The sequence below is a fragment of the Symphalangus syndactylus genome, chromosome 20 (assembly GCF_028878055.3).
Source record: "Symphalangus syndactylus isolate Jambi chromosome 20, NHGRI_mSymSyn1-v2.1_pri, whole genome shotgun sequence".
NCBI classification, from domain to species: Eukaryota; Metazoa; Chordata; class Mammalia; order Primates; family Hylobatidae; genus Symphalangus; species Symphalangus syndactylus.
In genome coordinates this window covers 64,584,834-64,600,418 of record NC_072442.2, presented here as the reverse complement: position 1 = coordinate 64,600,418, position 15,585 = coordinate 64,584,834, and the positions used below count along the sequence as shown (strand labels likewise).

The following is a 15,585-nucleotide window of genomic DNA, read 5'->3' as shown; positions in this document are numbered from 1 at the left end:
CCTACCGGAACACAACCGCCCGGCCCAGAGTGCCCACAGTGATGTCGGCAAGGCCGTCGCCACTGATATCAAAGCCACCAGCCATGGACATGCCGAAGTACTGGAGTCCTGGGGCCACCGTGGAGGCTCTGATCCGCTGTGGAGGCAGAAACACAAGGCGTGGGGAGAGGGAAGGGAGGGAAACAGGGCAGGGAGTCCTTTCATGGTCTATCCCGATCAGCACTGCAGGCACCATCCAGCCCCAGGGAGCCCCCACTCTAGCACCAGGAAGGAGGGGGCAAAGCTTGCCCAGAGGAAGTGGCATTTGGATGGAGCCTGGAAGGGCAGGTGGGACTTGACAGGGGAGAGTAAGAGAAAGAGTAAGGCGTGGGGAAAGAGCAGGGCCATCTGAGAAGCAGCCAGGGCCAGGGACGGGGTGGACCGCAGGGGATTGGGGTACAAGGAGGCTTGATGTGGGGCTTGGGGGTGGGGATGTCAACAAAGGTTCTGTTGTTTCGAAGTGACATAATCAGGATAACACTTTAGAAATGGCACTGAAGACACTGGGTGGAAGATGGAGAGGAGGAGGAAGCTGGGTGGGCTGGGAGAGGGATGGCAAGGCCTGGGCTGGGACCACAGGGGTGGGGATGGAGAGAAGGGGCCGGAGTTGGGAGACAGCTAGAATCATGAGGACGTGGGAATTGACAGGCTGTGCGGGGTGTGAGCGTGCTAGGGACCATCTAAGGTTTCTGGTGTGGGGTGTGGAGGGGGATGAGGTCTCAGAGGAGCATCAGGTCTGGGGGAAGCAGGTGCTCTCAGATGGGCCGTTTGGGAGTGAGATGCCTGGGGGCCATCCAGGTGGAGGTGCTCAGGAGGAGCTGGAGGTGGGTGGAAGTGCCCGTAATACATGCAGTATGAGAGGCTGGCAAGGGATAAGGCGCGGAGGTGCTGGGTGGGAGATAGGAGCAAAGGACAGAAAGAGAGGAAGCAGGGACCCGAGGCAGGTGGGTGGAAGGAGGGGGTATAGGCCAGGGAAGGAGACAGGTAACGCCACAACCTCCCCCCAGCCTGAAGGGGCTGAGGTGAGGCCCTGGTCTGGAAGCTCCCCCCAGCCTGGGGGACTTCTTTCTTTCACTGGGTATTCCCAACCCCCGAGACCTGCCCAGCACTTAGGACTGAAGCCGACCTGGGGCTTGGGTCATCATATCTGGGAGAGGTCAGAGCCCCAGAGGAGAGGAAGGAGAGGGCCCCATGGGTCACCTGCGAGGGGCTGGCGGAGAGGCCGTCCCAGTGTCCGTTGTAGATATACACACTGCCGAAGCTGGCACCATCATCTGCCCTGAAACCTTCCAGGGGGGCCCCGATGGCCACATCTGTGAGCTTATCCTGACTGAGATCCCCCATAGCCGCCATGGCAAAGCCAAAGCGGGCATTGGTGAACCCGGGGTGCCCACTCAGTATGCGTGCCAAGGAGAAGGAACCATCCTGTAAAGCAAACAAACAGCTCAGCCCTCAAGAAGGGGCGCTAGGTGCCCACTCCATTGCCACCCAGGATGCACGCTCACTGGGCTGGTGGATTCTGATTCTCCAGCAGGGAGCTTGAGCCCCAGAAAAGGCCAGGGACCTACCCAAGGTCACACAGTGAGCACGAGGGGAAAGCTGGGGTCCTCCTACCTGGAAGTTCAGGACTCAGAGCCCGCCCCCCTCTACTTCCATGGGCAGGGGTGCATTGCTGCAAATGAGAGGCCTGGGTTTCACTCGTGGCTCTGCCACACACATGCTAGGTACACTTGAGCAAGTCTTGGCATCACTGAGGCTCACCGAGCCCCAGCTTCCTCACCCGTAAGATGAGAGTGGCAGCTACCTCCCATAGTTACTGTGAGAAACAAGAGAGATCCTGGACTAAATGGGCTTTGCCAACCATGCAGCTGTAAGAGATGTTATCAGCTGGGCGTGTGACTCACGCCCATAATCCCATCACTTTGGGAGGCCAAGGTAGGTGGATCACCTGAGGTCAGGAGTTCGAGACCAGCCTGGCTAACATGGCGAAACCCCATCTCTACTAAAAATACAAAAATTAGCTGGGTGTGGTGGCACATGCCTGTAATCCCAGCTACTTGGGAGGCCGAGGCAGAAGAATCACTTGAACCCAGGAGGTGGAGGTTGCAGTAAGCCAAGATTGCACCACTGCACTCCAGCCTGGACAACAGAGTGAGACTCAGTCTTGAAAAAACAAAAAATGCTGGGTGAGGTGGCTCACGCCTGTAATCCCAACACTTTGGGAGGCTGAGGTGGGTGGACCACCTGAGGTCAGGAGTTCAAGACCAGCCTGACCAACATGGAGAAACCCTGTCTCTACTAAAAATACAAAATTAGCCGGGCGTGGTGGCCCATGCCTGTAATCCCAGCTACTCGGGAGGCTGAGGCAGGAGAATCTCTTGAACCCCAGAGGCAGAGGTTGCGGTGAGCCGAGATCATGCCATTGCATTCCAGCCTGGGCAACAAGAGCAAAACTCCATCTCAAAAACAACAACAACAACAAAAGAGATATTAGAGATATTATCATCAACGATTGCCCTTGGGTAAGAAAGTGGGTACGGAGAGTGATGCCGCTGCCCCGCCCAGCCGCCATCCAGCCTGAGCACCTCCCATCACTGCCCACTGGTGCCAGGCAGGGCCAGGGCACTCCCAGCCTCCATCACCTCTGTGTCAGGCTGAGTGCCAGAGCCTCAGCAAGCTCATGAAGATGGAGACTCTCCCACCTGCTCGCTGAGACGGTACACGTAGACTCTGCCTTCTTCTCCATGAACGTGGTAAAATGGAGCACCCACCAGCAAGAAGTCCGTGGTTCCATCCATGTCAATGTCCACAGGGCACAGCTCAGAGCCAAAATAGGACCCCATCTACAGCCCAGGAGGAACTCAGCTCACCAGGAGCCCCGCTCCTCCACCCCTCCCTCAACAAGGCTACAACCCTGCCCACGTGCTTCCTGGACCACCCAATTTGGGTCGTTACATATCAATTTGCTCACTGAGAGTAACAGAAGAGTGGAGGGGCACCCCAGGCCCCACAGTGGAGGAAACTGCCTAGCAATCAGACATGCAGAGCTGAGGCAGAGCCCTCGAGCTCCACTCAGGAGCCTGAGTTTTACCCAGCCTGGGCCTTGGCCCACTGTGCACCGTGAGACCCACCCCTTTCCCTTGGGGCCTCCAGATTCCCCATCCGTCATAAGGGGTGGAGGCTTTCCCCAGCAGGTACCTGCTCTCCCTCCAGCACTGGCAGGAAGCTGGCCTCTCTGCCCTCCTTCTGGAACTCAAACACGGCCCCATGATGTTTGTACTGTGGAGCCCCCGCGACGTAGGAGAGGCTGCAGGTCTTGTGCAGCACGGCCACAGCGTAACCTGGGGCAAGGGTGGTGTGGCTGTGAACACACCGTGTGCTCCCACCTGGCCTCTCTCTTGGCCCCGGCACCTTCCCAGTCAGGCCTTCAAAGTGGCCTGGGGAGGGGGGCAAAATAGGAGAGACTGTCTTTCTCACTATATTAAAAATCGGCATCAGCGAGCGCTCTCACTTTGCCAGTCACACACATCCCCATCACACAGATGTGATGCGCATGCTGCGTCACGTATGCAGCTTTGCTCAAAATACTCGTTCGCACACATTCACTACCCACGCTCACACACACACCCTAGCAGGACCGAGAAGAGGGGTGAGAGGACGCCCACCACTATTAGTATTTTTATTTATTTATTTATTTATTTTTGAGACAGAGTCTCGGTCTATCCCCCACGCTGGAGTGCAGTGGCACAAGCTTGGCTCATTGCAACCTCCACCTCCCGGGTTCAAGCGATTCTTGTGCCTCAGCCTTCCGAGTACGTGGGACTACAGGCATCCGCCACCACGCCCAGCTAATTTTTGTATTTTTAGTAGAGACAGGGTTTTGCCATGTTGGCCAGGCTGGTCTCCAGACCTCAGGTGATCCGCCCGCCTCGACCTCCTGGGATTACAGGCGTGAGCTACTGCACCACTATTATTAATGGAGAGGCCCCGCCCTCCCCTGGGTGGCTGCTCTGCCTGGTGTACCTGACAGGCCCTGTACCTACCTATCCAGGAGGCTGCAGTTCAGCCTCAGGGTCCCTAACGAGGACCCGCCCCTCGGCCCATGTGACTGACCAGATCCCGCCCCCATTCGGAAACCTCAAGTGCAGCCTAATGCGCAGCCTCGGTGTCCCCATCTCGGCCCCGCCCTTGCCCAGGTGGCCTCTAGGCCCCGCCCTCCCCAGGTAACCTCCAGGCCCCGCCCTCTCCCAGGTAGCCCCCCCCAGGCCCCGCCCTCGCCCAGGTAGCCTCCTGGCCCCTCGCTCCTCAGCTCCCAGGCCCCGCCCTCCCCAGGTAACCTCCAGGCCCCGCCCTCACCCAGGTAGCTGTACTGCGCAGCCTCCGCGTCCGCCGCCGCCGCCGCTGTCTGGTTCAGGAAGTGGCCCCGGCGGCTGCGTGTGTCGTAGAGCAGCGCCCCTCCGGACCAGTCAAAGGCCCCGACGGCGCCGAGCAGCACCTGCCGCTGAAGGGGACGGGGATGGGGCCCAGATGAGTGGGAGGGACCCAGGGCCGGGCCACGGTGGCCGCGGGTCTCTGGGCCAGCGCGGCTAACCTGGCTGGGAGAAGGGGGGCGTTCGGTGGTCTAGTGCCCGCCTGGCCAGAGATGCAGGCGGGAAGGTGAGATGGCCAACACTGGGCTCCTGCCTCGTGCCCTTGCACTCCCTCCTCCAGGAGAAGCAAGCAGTTTGGTTGGCAAGCTGACCCAGGCCGAGTCCTGTTGACTGGTCTGTATTCAGGGGAACAACTGGATGTTTGAGCACACGGAAAAAAGGGACCTCCTGTAATCAATATGGCCACCCTTTTGTCTATCTCAGTGGTCCAGATTAAGGTGAGCAAGCAGAAATGTTTCCCTTTATCCTAAAATGGCTCTTTCAGGCCGGGCGCGGTGGCTCAGACCTGTAATCCCAGCACTCTGGGAGGCCGAAGCCGGTGGATCACCTGAGGAGTTCCAGACCAGCCTGGCCAACATGGCGAAATCCCGTCTCTATTAAGAAAACAAAAATTAGCCAGGCATGGTGGCACGCGCCTATAATCCCAGCTACTCGGGAGGCTGAGGCAGGAGACTTGCTTGAACCTGGGAGGCGGAGGTTGCAGTGAGCCGAGATTGCACCACTGCACTCCAGCCTGGGCGACAGAGCAAGAGTCCGTCTCAAAATAAATAAATAAATAAAATAAAATGGCTGTTTTAGAGGAATCACCACAGGTAGGGCAGAGCCCTGGATGGGAGGCAGGAGTCCCTGAATCCTAGGTGTCCTGGGCCCCTCCCCAATGGGCAAGCCTGCCTGGTGCTGAGTCAGCCACGTACCTCATCCAGGATCTGGGCACTGAAGCCGATCTGTGCCAGCTGGTAGTGAAGGGCGTCTCCGACCGTGCCTGCAAGCCAAGAAGCCCAGTGAGACTGCTGTGGGCCGAGGTGAAGGGAGAAACTGAGTCAGGGGACAGTCCAGCTTGGCCTCACTCCCAGAGGGAACTATGCTTGGTTTAACAGGAAGAGCACCCGGCTGAGGGTAGAGACCCAGGTTCTCCTTGAGCAACTACTGTCTGGGCAGTTCACTCTCTCTAGGCCTCAGTTTCCTCCTCTGTGAGCTCCTGGGAGAAGGGACTATGCCCCAGTCATCCTTGTTTCTCCAGCACCAGCTCAGTTCATCAGAGCGTCATGGAGATTCTGGGACGCAAGGAGGCCTGGGGATATTGTTGCTTTTTTTTTTTTTTTTGAGACAGTGTCTCGCTCTGTTGCTCAGGCTGGAGTGCCATGGCTCAATATCAGCTCACTGCAACCTGCGCCTCCCGAGGTCAAGTGACCTAGTGCCTTAGCTTCCCAAGTAGCTGGGAATACAGGTCATGCGCCACCACGCCCGGCTAATTTTTTTTTTTTTTTTGAGATGGAGCCTCGCTCTGTCACCCATCCTGGAGTGCAGTGTGCAATTTTGGCTCACTGCAACCTCCGCCTCCTGAATTCAAGTGATTCTTCTGCCTCAGGCTCCTGAGTAGCTGGGATCACAGGCGTGCACACCACACCTGGCTACATTTTTTTGTATTTTTAGTAGAAACAGGATTTCACCATGTTGGCCAGGCTGGTCTCGAACTCCAGACCTCAGGTGATCCACCGGCCTTGGCCTCCCAGTGTTGGGATTACGGGCGTAAGCCACCACACCCGGCCCCAGCAAATTTTTGTTTTAGTAGAGATGGGGTTTGGCCATGTTGCCCAAGCGGGTCTCGAATTCCTGGCCTCAAGCGATTCACCCGCCTCTGTCTCCCAAAGTGTTGGGATCGCAGGCGTGAGCCACCACACCCGGCCATTCCCTTTTTAGACATGGAAGAGCTGAGGCTCAGGGAGATGATGGGAGTTGCTCAGAGAAACCACATGAAGATGGGGCAGAGGCAGGGCTGGAGCACAGGCTCGGGCCTCCTGCGGTGGCGTGGGTCCCGGAGCCCTCACCTTCCATGCTGATGATGTTGTGCCGCAGTTTGCTCAGCAGCCCATCCAGCGCCATGTAGTTGGTCACCTTGAAAGCATGGGTCTCATTCGGGTCTGAGGCGATCTGGTTCAGTTCCCTCTCAGTCCTAGCACTCTTAAATTCTTCTCCCACCTGCACAGAGGGCCTGGGTCAGCAAGTCAGCGCCGCTTGGATTCCCCAGTCGCAGGGAGAGAACTGAGCCCCTCCACCTGGCCTCTGGGGCCCTCCGTTACCTGTCTCCTTCCTTCCTTTCTCCTCCTTTCCCTGCTCCCTGTTCTGCACACACTCTGGGCAAAATTCCAGTTTTACCAAAGTGGTAAAACTGTGTAAAACAAGTATATTGTTCTGAACACACCAAGCTCCTCCTCACCTCTGCACATGCTGTTCCCTCTGCCTGCAGGCCCTTCTCTGCCTCCCCTGTGCCCTAGGCCAGCTACTCCCGTTTGTCTGGCAGGACTCAGCTTGGCATCACGGTCCTCCAGGAACCTTCCTTGGTGTGTTTCCTGTGGCTCTCCCATCACTATTTGGCCAGTAAGCTGTGACCACTATGGGGAAATGAGCCCTCTCTGGGATGACAGGGCATGGGGAGAAGAGGAGCATTTGTGAATAGAACAGGGTCTGGATAAGCTGCTTACAGAAAAGCCCCCATCGACAACCCTGGCTCCCCCCCACCCCAGGCTGTGCAGGTTCAGGAGGTGCCTCCTGGCTCCTGGCTCTTACCCCAATGGCAAAGCGCTCAACACCCTGCATTTTGGGGGAGTTGATGACTGTCGTAAGGTCAAGGGGGTCCTCGAATATGCCACCATCGGTGAGCACCACCATGACCTTGGATGCCTTTCTTCTGGAGCCGTGGCTTGAGGTGAAGATGCTGTCTCTAAGCAGGGGAGAGTAAAGGGATGACCGAGCTCCAGGAGAGACTTTATTCTCTGACCTGTATCAGAATTGGGAGGGTTCACAATCCTCCCGAAAGACTCAGAGAACGGGGTGATGCCCCCTTAAGTCACGCAGCGAGGCTGGGCAGAGGGAGGGCTGCAACACAGGTGTTCTTGCTTCTCACCTGCTCCCAGCAGAAAGGTGCTGGCTGGCAGTCTATTCCTCTTGTGTGCGTACAGGAAAAGTAATGATATTAAGACGATAGATAATACTCACATGGCACTTATCATGTGCCAGGCACTGTTGTAAACATTGTATATTTTAACCCATCCAAGCGTCAAAATCTATCAGGCAAGTGCTATTATTTTTCTTTCTTTTTTAGAGACAGCGTCTCACTCTGTCACCCAGGCTGGAGTGCAGTGGTGTGATCATGGCCCACTGCATCCTTGAACTCCTGGGCTCAAGCAATCCTCCTGCCTCAGCTTCCTGAGTAGCTGGAACTATAGGCACAAGCCACTGCTCCAAGCTGTGAGTACTATTATTATTCTCATTTATTATTATTATTATTATTATATTATTATTTTTTGAGACAGATGGAATCTCGCTCTGTCGCCCAGGCTGGACTGCAGTGGCATGATCTCAGCTCACTGCAACCTCCGCCTCCCAAGTTCAAGCGATTCTCCCTGCCTCAGCCTCCCGAGTAGCTGGGATTACAGGCACCCACCACCACACCCAGCTAACTTTGTAGTTTGAGTAGAGACGGGGTTTCACCATGTTGGCCAGACTGGTCTCGAACTCCTGACCTCAGGTGATCCACCTGCGTTTGCCTCCCAAAGTGCTGGGATTACAAGCATGAGCTACTGCGCTCAGCCTATTTTTCTCATTTTTAAAGTGAGGAAACTGAAGCACAGGTCACAAGGTCCTTCAGTTTGCCCGGGGTCACACAGACACAAACCAGAGCTGAGGCCGGGCGCGGTGGCTCATGCCTGTAATCCCAGCACTTTGGGAGGCCGAGGCGGGCGGATCATGAGGTCAGGAGATCGAGACCATCCTGGCTAACACGGTGAAACCCTGTCTCTACTAAAAATACAAAAAATTAGCTGGGCGTGGTGGCGGGCGCCTGTAGTCCCAACTACTCGAGAGGCTGAGGCAGGAGAATGGCGTGAACCCGGGAGGCGGAGCTTGCAGTGAGCCGAGATGGTGCCACTGCACTCCAGCCTGGGTGACAGAGCGAGACTCCATCTCAAAAACAAACAAACAAACAAACACAGAGCTGAGATCTGAACCCAGCCAGCCTGTGCACTGAGCACTCTGCTCTCCTGCCTCTCACAAGAGGGAGTCTTTGGAAGGCTTTTTGGAGGACAGCCTTGAGGTATCATCCCTCACGTTCTCTCTCAGCCAGGGAAAGGCTGGAGCCCTAATTCTCTTCTCCTGCAGTTCTGTCCAGCCACTTCCTCCAAGCATGATGCCACAGAGACTCTGAGCATGGCCAGAATAATTCCTGCAGCCCCCACACTCACAAGACGTGTTGCATGGCTGAGGCAGTCTTGGTGACACTCCCCACTTGAGTGATGTTCTGGACTCTGGCGAGGGAGGCCATCACATCCTGGCTGTCCCGAAGGTCAAACTCAGTCTGGATCACTCCTCCATACTGCACCAAGGCAAAGTTGCACTGCAGGGGATGGGCAGGAGGGCAGGAGTTTGGAAGAACTGCCACCTCTGCCCCTGAAATGGCTCCCCCTGGAAGCAGCAGAAAAATCCACTCCTTCTACCTTATCCCTGGGCAGAAAGAGATGCTAAGGCAGAGCAAAATCTCTAAGCGAGTCGGGGTGGAGAAGGGTGCGATAGTAAGGCCCCCAGTGAATCACAGGCTTCTCCCTAGCTCCCTGTGTAGTGCCCTCCATACTGACGATGAGATTGGCCATATGACTGGCTTTGGCCAATGAGACATCAGCAAATGTGATGTAATTAGAGACTTGAAAAATACTTGCATGCATTGGATCTGGCCCTCTTAGAATGTTGCTGCCATGAAAAAGTTGGGCTGGCCTGCTAAAGACACATGGTCCAGACAAGTGAGTGAGGTCATCTTAGGCCATCCAGCCCCAGTCAAGCAACCAGATGCCTGCAGCTCCAGGGTAACTCCAGGCAAGATGGAGAGAAGAATCATCCAGCTGAGCCCAGCCCAAGTATCTGACCCATAGAATTGTGAGCAAATGCGGTGATTGTTGTTCTGAGGTAGGGCAATTCTCAGCAATAGATAAGTGATAACCAGCTCTTAGGGAAGCCCACCTCAAAACACTTTTCATAGAAGTTCCTCATCATATTGGAGATGAAGTCTTTGGCTCTCTGAAAGTCCGGAGGATCAATGCTTCCTGAGCCATCCAGGATGATGGCAATCTCGGTGCCTGGCCAAGACAAAAAGGTCAGGAGTGGGCATGGGATGTGAGGCAGATGTGAGGGCAGTATGTATAGGGCACATGCCCCCATGCAGCCCTGAGGGCTCAGTTCAGGGAAGAAGTTGGAGAAGCTCCCAAGAGGGAAGCTTTTTTTTTTTTTGAGATGGAGCTTCACTCTGTTGCCCAGGCTGGAGGGCAGTGGTGGGATCTCAGCTCACTGCAGCCTCCGGCTCCCGGGTTCAAGCAATCCTCCTGCCTCAGCCTCCCAAGTAGCTGGGACTACAGGTGCACACCACCATGCCTGGCTAATTTTTGAATTTTTTAGTATAGTTGGGGTTTCACCATGTTGGCCAGGCTGGTCTCAAAATCCTGACCTCAAGTGATCCGCCCACTTCGGCCTCCCAAAGTGCTGGGATTACAGGCATGAGCCACCACACCTGCCCCAAGAGAGAAGCTTTTGTCTCCCCCTTCAAAAAGAGAGCTAGAACCTGGTCAAGCTTTGCGTGCTGTGTGAGCCATTCCCATCACTACCACTCTCTGAGCCTCAGTTTCCCCATTTATAAGAAAGAGTGGGTGGAGCTGGTACTGGTCAGGCCTGTAAAGTCCAGCCACTGCTCCCCATCTCTCAGACTGAGGCACACCTCACCCTTGGAGGCCGCCAGCCTAGGAGTTGGCTCTGATAGACTCAGAGCAACCCAGATCTGCCTCTTCTCACCAGCTTCCTCCTCCTCCTCGTCTTCCTCCTCCTCCTTGTCTTCCTCCTCCTCCTTCTCCAGAGCCCGGCGCCGCCTGGCTGTGTTCGCGTCCTCTCCTCCGCCGCCTTCTTTGTTGCTATAGCAGTCTCCAGTGTCCACACGTGTATCTGGATCCAGGAGATTTTCTTTAAAAACATACATGGAAGAGCTCAGAGTCAGAAAGGCTCCATCCTCGCCTGAGCACACTCACACATGGTTCTGCCCTGATTCCTTTCATGTGACGCCTCAACCCTGCCTTGCTCCACTGTGGGTCTGTGTCCCACTGCATCTGCCGTGAGCTGGTGCCTTTTCTTGGAGACCAAGGAGCTCTCTTTGGAGCTATCCAAGGCCAGTGAATGTCCAATCCTTACCAAGGTCGAAGAAGTTGGCCTGAGCCTGGGGACGGAGGTCAGGGCCCAGGAGGGTACAGGTGCCTGTGAGTTCTGAGCTGAGGCTGTGAGGCTTCCGGACCAGCACTTGAATGCATATCTGGGGGAGGGAAGAGAGGGTAGGGAAACACCAGATCACCCCCTGTTCCCAAGCCACAGCCACATTCTCACCCCCATTCCAGAACTCAGTGGCTCAACCAGGCAGGGGGCACAGGAACGGCTGGCCCACCCCTCACCAGGTGTAGGAGTCAGTGCTGGGGTCAAGGCTGAGGCCGACACCTGCAGGAGTGTGCTGGGTCACAGGGAATACCTAGGTCAGCCCTGGTATCAGCACAGGTGGTCAGAGCTACAGTGAGCCCTGGGGTTGGCACCAGGGAGACGCTAGACTCAGCCTCGGGAATAGCACGCCAGTCAGAACCGGTCTCAACACCAGGGTCAACCACGAGGGTTAGCACCAGCCTCCCTGAGGCCCTCCCTCCTCTCGCTCAGGCACTCACCAAAACACCGTGGTGGCTCCGGACAACGGTCACTCCCCTGTGCCTCCCCTTGGGGATGGGGACATGCTCTGAAAAAGTTAAGCCCCGGTGAGGAGGAGGGGACTCTGGGAGGCAGAGACCCGAAGCTAAGGTCAGAGGGCACAGAGCCACCTTGGTCAGGCCCCCATGAGGAACTGCTGGCCACTCAGAGAAGCCTCTAGAAAGCTAGAACGGGGGCCTCCAAGGTCAGGACTGGACACATTCAGGGCCGAGTGCCCATCCCCGGGGCTCATTTGCTGACCCTTTCAACACATGTCCATTGACGTCTGCTCTGTGCCCAGCCTTGTGAGCCTGGTGATGGGCGTTCAGCAATAGCTGATACCTGCTGCTTTTCCTCAGTGGGCTTGGTCGGGCAGGTGGGTGGAGAAGCACTGCCTGGTGGGTACATAAGTGCCAAAGAATGTGCAAGATACCGTGGGACTGGCTGTGTGGACCGAGGAACTGCCAGCGGGACTGGCTGTGTGGACCGAGGAACTCATCAGCCTCACAGACCCATCCTGGGGAATCTTACTGCCCCAGCATCAGGGGCAGAAATGGTAGCTCCTTCCTCGTCCTCCCCACTGTCAGCCTCAGGATACTGTCTTATTTTTCAGTCATGGAATCACTCAGTCAACCCTACTGGACTGATATTGAGTCTGTTCAACTGAGTGCCTCTTAGACAAGGATTTTTTTTTTTGAGACAGCGTCTTTCTCTCGCCCAGGCTGGAGTGCAGTGACGCGATCTCGACTCACTGCAAGCTCCGCCTCCTGGGTTCACGCCATTCTCCTGCCTCAGCCTCCGGAGTCCTCCCTGGTCCTCCCAAGTCCTCCCTGGGACTACAGGCGCCCACCACCACGCCCGGCTAATTTCTTTTTGTATTCTTAGTAGAGACGGGGTTTCACTGTGTTAGCCAGGATGGCTTCGATCTCCTGACCTCATGATCCGCCCGCCTCGGCCTCCCAAAGTGCTGGGATTACAGGCGTGAGCCGCTGCGCCCGGCAGGATTTTTTTTTTTTTTTTTTTTTTTTTTTTTTTTTGAGACGGAGTCTCGCTCTGTCGCCCAGGCTGGAGTGCAGTGGCGCAATCTCGGCTCACTGCAAGCTCCGCCTCCCGGGTTCACGCCATTCTCCTGCCTCAGCCTCTCCGAGTAGCTGGGACTACAGGCGCCCGCCACCACGCCCGGCTAATTTTTTGTAGTTTTAGTAGAGACGGGGTTTCACCGTGGTCTCGATCACTTGACCTCGTGATCCGCCCGCCTCGGCCTCCCAAAGTGCTGGGATTACAAGCGTGAGCCACCGCGCCCGGCCTGATTTTTTTTTTTTTTTTTTTTTGAGACGGAGTCTTGCTCTGTCCCCCAGGCTGGAGTGCAGTGGCGCGATCTCGGCTCACTGCAAGCTCCGCCTCCCGGGTTCACGCCATTCTCCTGCCTCAGCCTCTCTGAGTAGCTGGGACTACAGGCGCCCGCCAACACGCCCGGCTAATTTTTTTTTTTTGTATTTTTAGCAGAGACGGGGTTTCACCTTGTTAGCCAGGATGGTCTCGATCTCCTGACCTCGTGATCCACCCACCTCGGCCTCCCAAAGTGCTGGGATTACAGGCTTGAGCCACCGCGCCCGGCCGGCAGGATTTTTTTTTAAAACAGTCTTGCTGTGTTGTCCAGGCTGGAGTCCAGTGATGCAATCTCAGCTCACTGTAACCTCCACCTCCTGGATTCAAGCGATTCTTCTGCCTCAGCCTCCCAAATAGCTGGGATTATAGGCACGCACCACCATGCCTGGCTAATTTTTGTATTTTTAGTAGAGATGGCGTTTCACCATATTGGCCAGGCTGGTCTCGAACTCCTGACCTCAAATGATCCACCCGCCTCAGCTTCCCAAAGTGCTAGGATTACAGGCGTGAGCCATGGCGCCCAGCCTCAGACATGGATTCTATATATATATATGGCCAAGAGGTTGTCAGTAAATCTGTGACCTGAGTTTGATTGGGTAGGATGGATAGAGTTTAATGAGTGAATCAGGTTCATTCATTCATTCATTCATTCAAATGGCATTTATTGAGCACCTAATATATGTCAGGCCCCATGCTAGTTACTAGGATGGCCACAGTTAGACTGAATAGGTAGGGGGTGAATTCCACTGAGGTGTGATGAGTTGTATCAGGAAGGGCTAGAGTTTCTAATCAGCCACCAACACTAAAAGTGTGAACTTGGTCATATTGGCAACCAAAAGACTTACATTCTCTGAACTGTAGCTTCCTCTCTATAAATGGTGTGGTTTTGAGGATGAAAACGGAATGACTCAGAGGACTGCCGGGCACATGGTGGGTACACAATACATTGTAGGTATCGTTTCTGTTGCTAGGATTGCATCAGGAACGGTGGCCGGGGATTAGGATTGGGTTGGGGTGGGGACTGGGCATTGGGATGGAATCTTGCTCTGGGTGATGCTAGAGTCAAGGGGTGAACGGGCTGGATTAGGCAGGCTGGGGTTGGAATGGTTTGAGTTTAGATGAGGGGGATTTTGCTAGCAAGGGGGTCCTGGGGAGCATTCTCTGGAATTGGGGCTGACTTACCTACAGGATGGCAAATGATTTCATCCTGGACAAGGGAACATCGATGGAGGGGCCCTGGTGTCCTCTTGGTTCTGGGGCTGGTGACCAGGAGCCTGAGTGGGAGGGGAGGTTGCAAAGCTGAGCTGGCTGACGTTCCTTGTCTCCTCGCTGCCTGCCCAGCACCCTTCCCATTCCAGTTGCCTGGGCTCACAGGCTCCCTGTCTGGCCGGCAGATTCCTAGCCCAGACTCTGGATTATGGGGAAGACATTTGCCCAACCTCTGCTTCTACACAGCACCAGGCAGGAAATGGTTAAATGCAACCCCTCTCTGCCTGCTGCCCACCCTGACAAAGAAGGGGTGATACTGATGGTTAATTAAAAACTCTGCTCTCTTGTGGGGATAGGGATGGGGAGGCCAGAAAACCACCAGCGTTGGGGTTGGTTCTGTTGGGGGGCAGTGCCGGCTTCCTGGTGGGCCACCCAGGGGGCCTGCCCTGCCTGGCCTTAGTTCCTGAGAAGAGTATGCTGGTGCCCATCCTGTGGGTCCGTCAGAACTGGAGGTTTGGAGGCCGGGCGCAGCAGCTCACGCCTGTAATCCCAGCACTTTGGGAGGCTGAGGCAGGTGGATCACCTGAGGTCAGGAGTTTGAGACCAGCCTGATCAATATGGCACAACCCCGTGTCTACTAAAAATACAAAAACTAGCCAGGCATGGTGGCATGTGCCTGTAGTCCCAGCTACTCGGGAGGCTGAGGCAGGAGAATCGCTTGAACCTGGGAGGCGGAGGTTGCAGTGAGCTGAGATCACGCCACTGCACTCCAGCGTGGGGGACAGAGTGAGACTTCGTCTCATAAATAAATAAATAAATAAATAAATAAATAAATAAATAAATGAACTGGAGGTTTGGGGGTGGCTGCCTCAGCCTGATTAAGGCAGCCTCAAGAGCTGTGCCTCCTGACTGCAAACTTCTTGCCCCCACCCAGGCCCAGTCCAGGGAGATGGCAGATTCCAGGGACAGCCTCAACATTCTCACCATCCACGTTGCCCAGGAGAACTGCGCTGTCCTGAGACAGAGTGAGCTCTGGGGGTTGTCATAGAGGATGGTGGGGAGGGGACGGGGGGCTTGGTGGTAACAGTGAACCAAATCCAAGGTCTTTCTGTGGAGGGCAGTAGGAAGCCATGGAGGACTTTATAAAGGGGAAGAGCATGATTAGCTGTGCTTTCAAAAGGTCATGATGAGGCTGGGCGCGGTGGCTCACGTCTGTAATCCCAGCACTTTGGGAGGCTGAGGCGGGCAGATCACGAGGTCAGGAGATCGAGACCATCCTGGCTAACGCGGTGAAACCCCATCTCTACTAAAAATACAAAAAATTAGCCGGACGTGGTGGCGGGCGCCTGTAGTCCCAGCTACTCGGGAGGCAGAGGCAGGAGAATGGCGTTTGCAGTGAGCCAAGATCACACCACCGCACTCCAGCTTGGGAGACAGAGCGAGACTCCGTCTCAAAAAAAAAGAAAAAAAGGTCATGATGTGGCTACAGTGGGTTGGTGGGTTGGGACAGACTAAAGAGCATAGGATGGGGGGCGGAAATGAG

General features: G+C 55.6%; 1 protein-coding gene across 1 annotated transcript in view; it reads right to left on the bottom strand.

Annotated features, from left to right (window-relative positions):
* ITGAE (integrin subunit alpha E) overlaps positions 1 to 15,585 on the bottom strand; it is a 74,005-nt gene that overhangs the window by 34,622 nt on the left and 23,798 nt on the right. Inside the window, exons 4-17 of the mRNA XM_063628408.1 lie at positions 14,016 to 14,107; positions 11,426 to 11,493; positions 10,911 to 11,028; positions 10,521 to 10,685; positions 9,699 to 9,814; positions 8,930 to 9,081; positions 7,257 to 7,410; positions 6,518 to 6,668; positions 5,384 to 5,451; positions 4,396 to 4,540; positions 3,238 to 3,380; positions 2,742 to 2,882; positions 1,240 to 1,464; positions 6 to 136 (exon numbers count right to left, since the gene is read on the bottom strand). Coding sequence (XP_063484478.1) covers positions 6 to 136; positions 1,240 to 1,464; positions 2,742 to 2,882; positions 3,238 to 3,380; positions 4,396 to 4,540; positions 5,384 to 5,451; positions 6,518 to 6,668; positions 7,257 to 7,410; positions 8,930 to 9,081; positions 9,699 to 9,814; positions 10,521 to 10,685; positions 10,911 to 11,028; positions 11,426 to 11,493; positions 14,016 to 14,107 — 1,869 coding nt within the window. The remainder of the gene's footprint in view (positions 1 to 5; positions 137 to 1,239; positions 1,465 to 2,741; positions 2,883 to 3,237; positions 3,381 to 4,395; positions 4,541 to 5,383; positions 5,452 to 6,517; positions 6,669 to 7,256; positions 7,411 to 8,929; positions 9,082 to 9,698; positions 9,815 to 10,520; positions 10,686 to 10,910; positions 11,029 to 11,425; positions 11,494 to 14,015; positions 14,108 to 15,585) is intronic.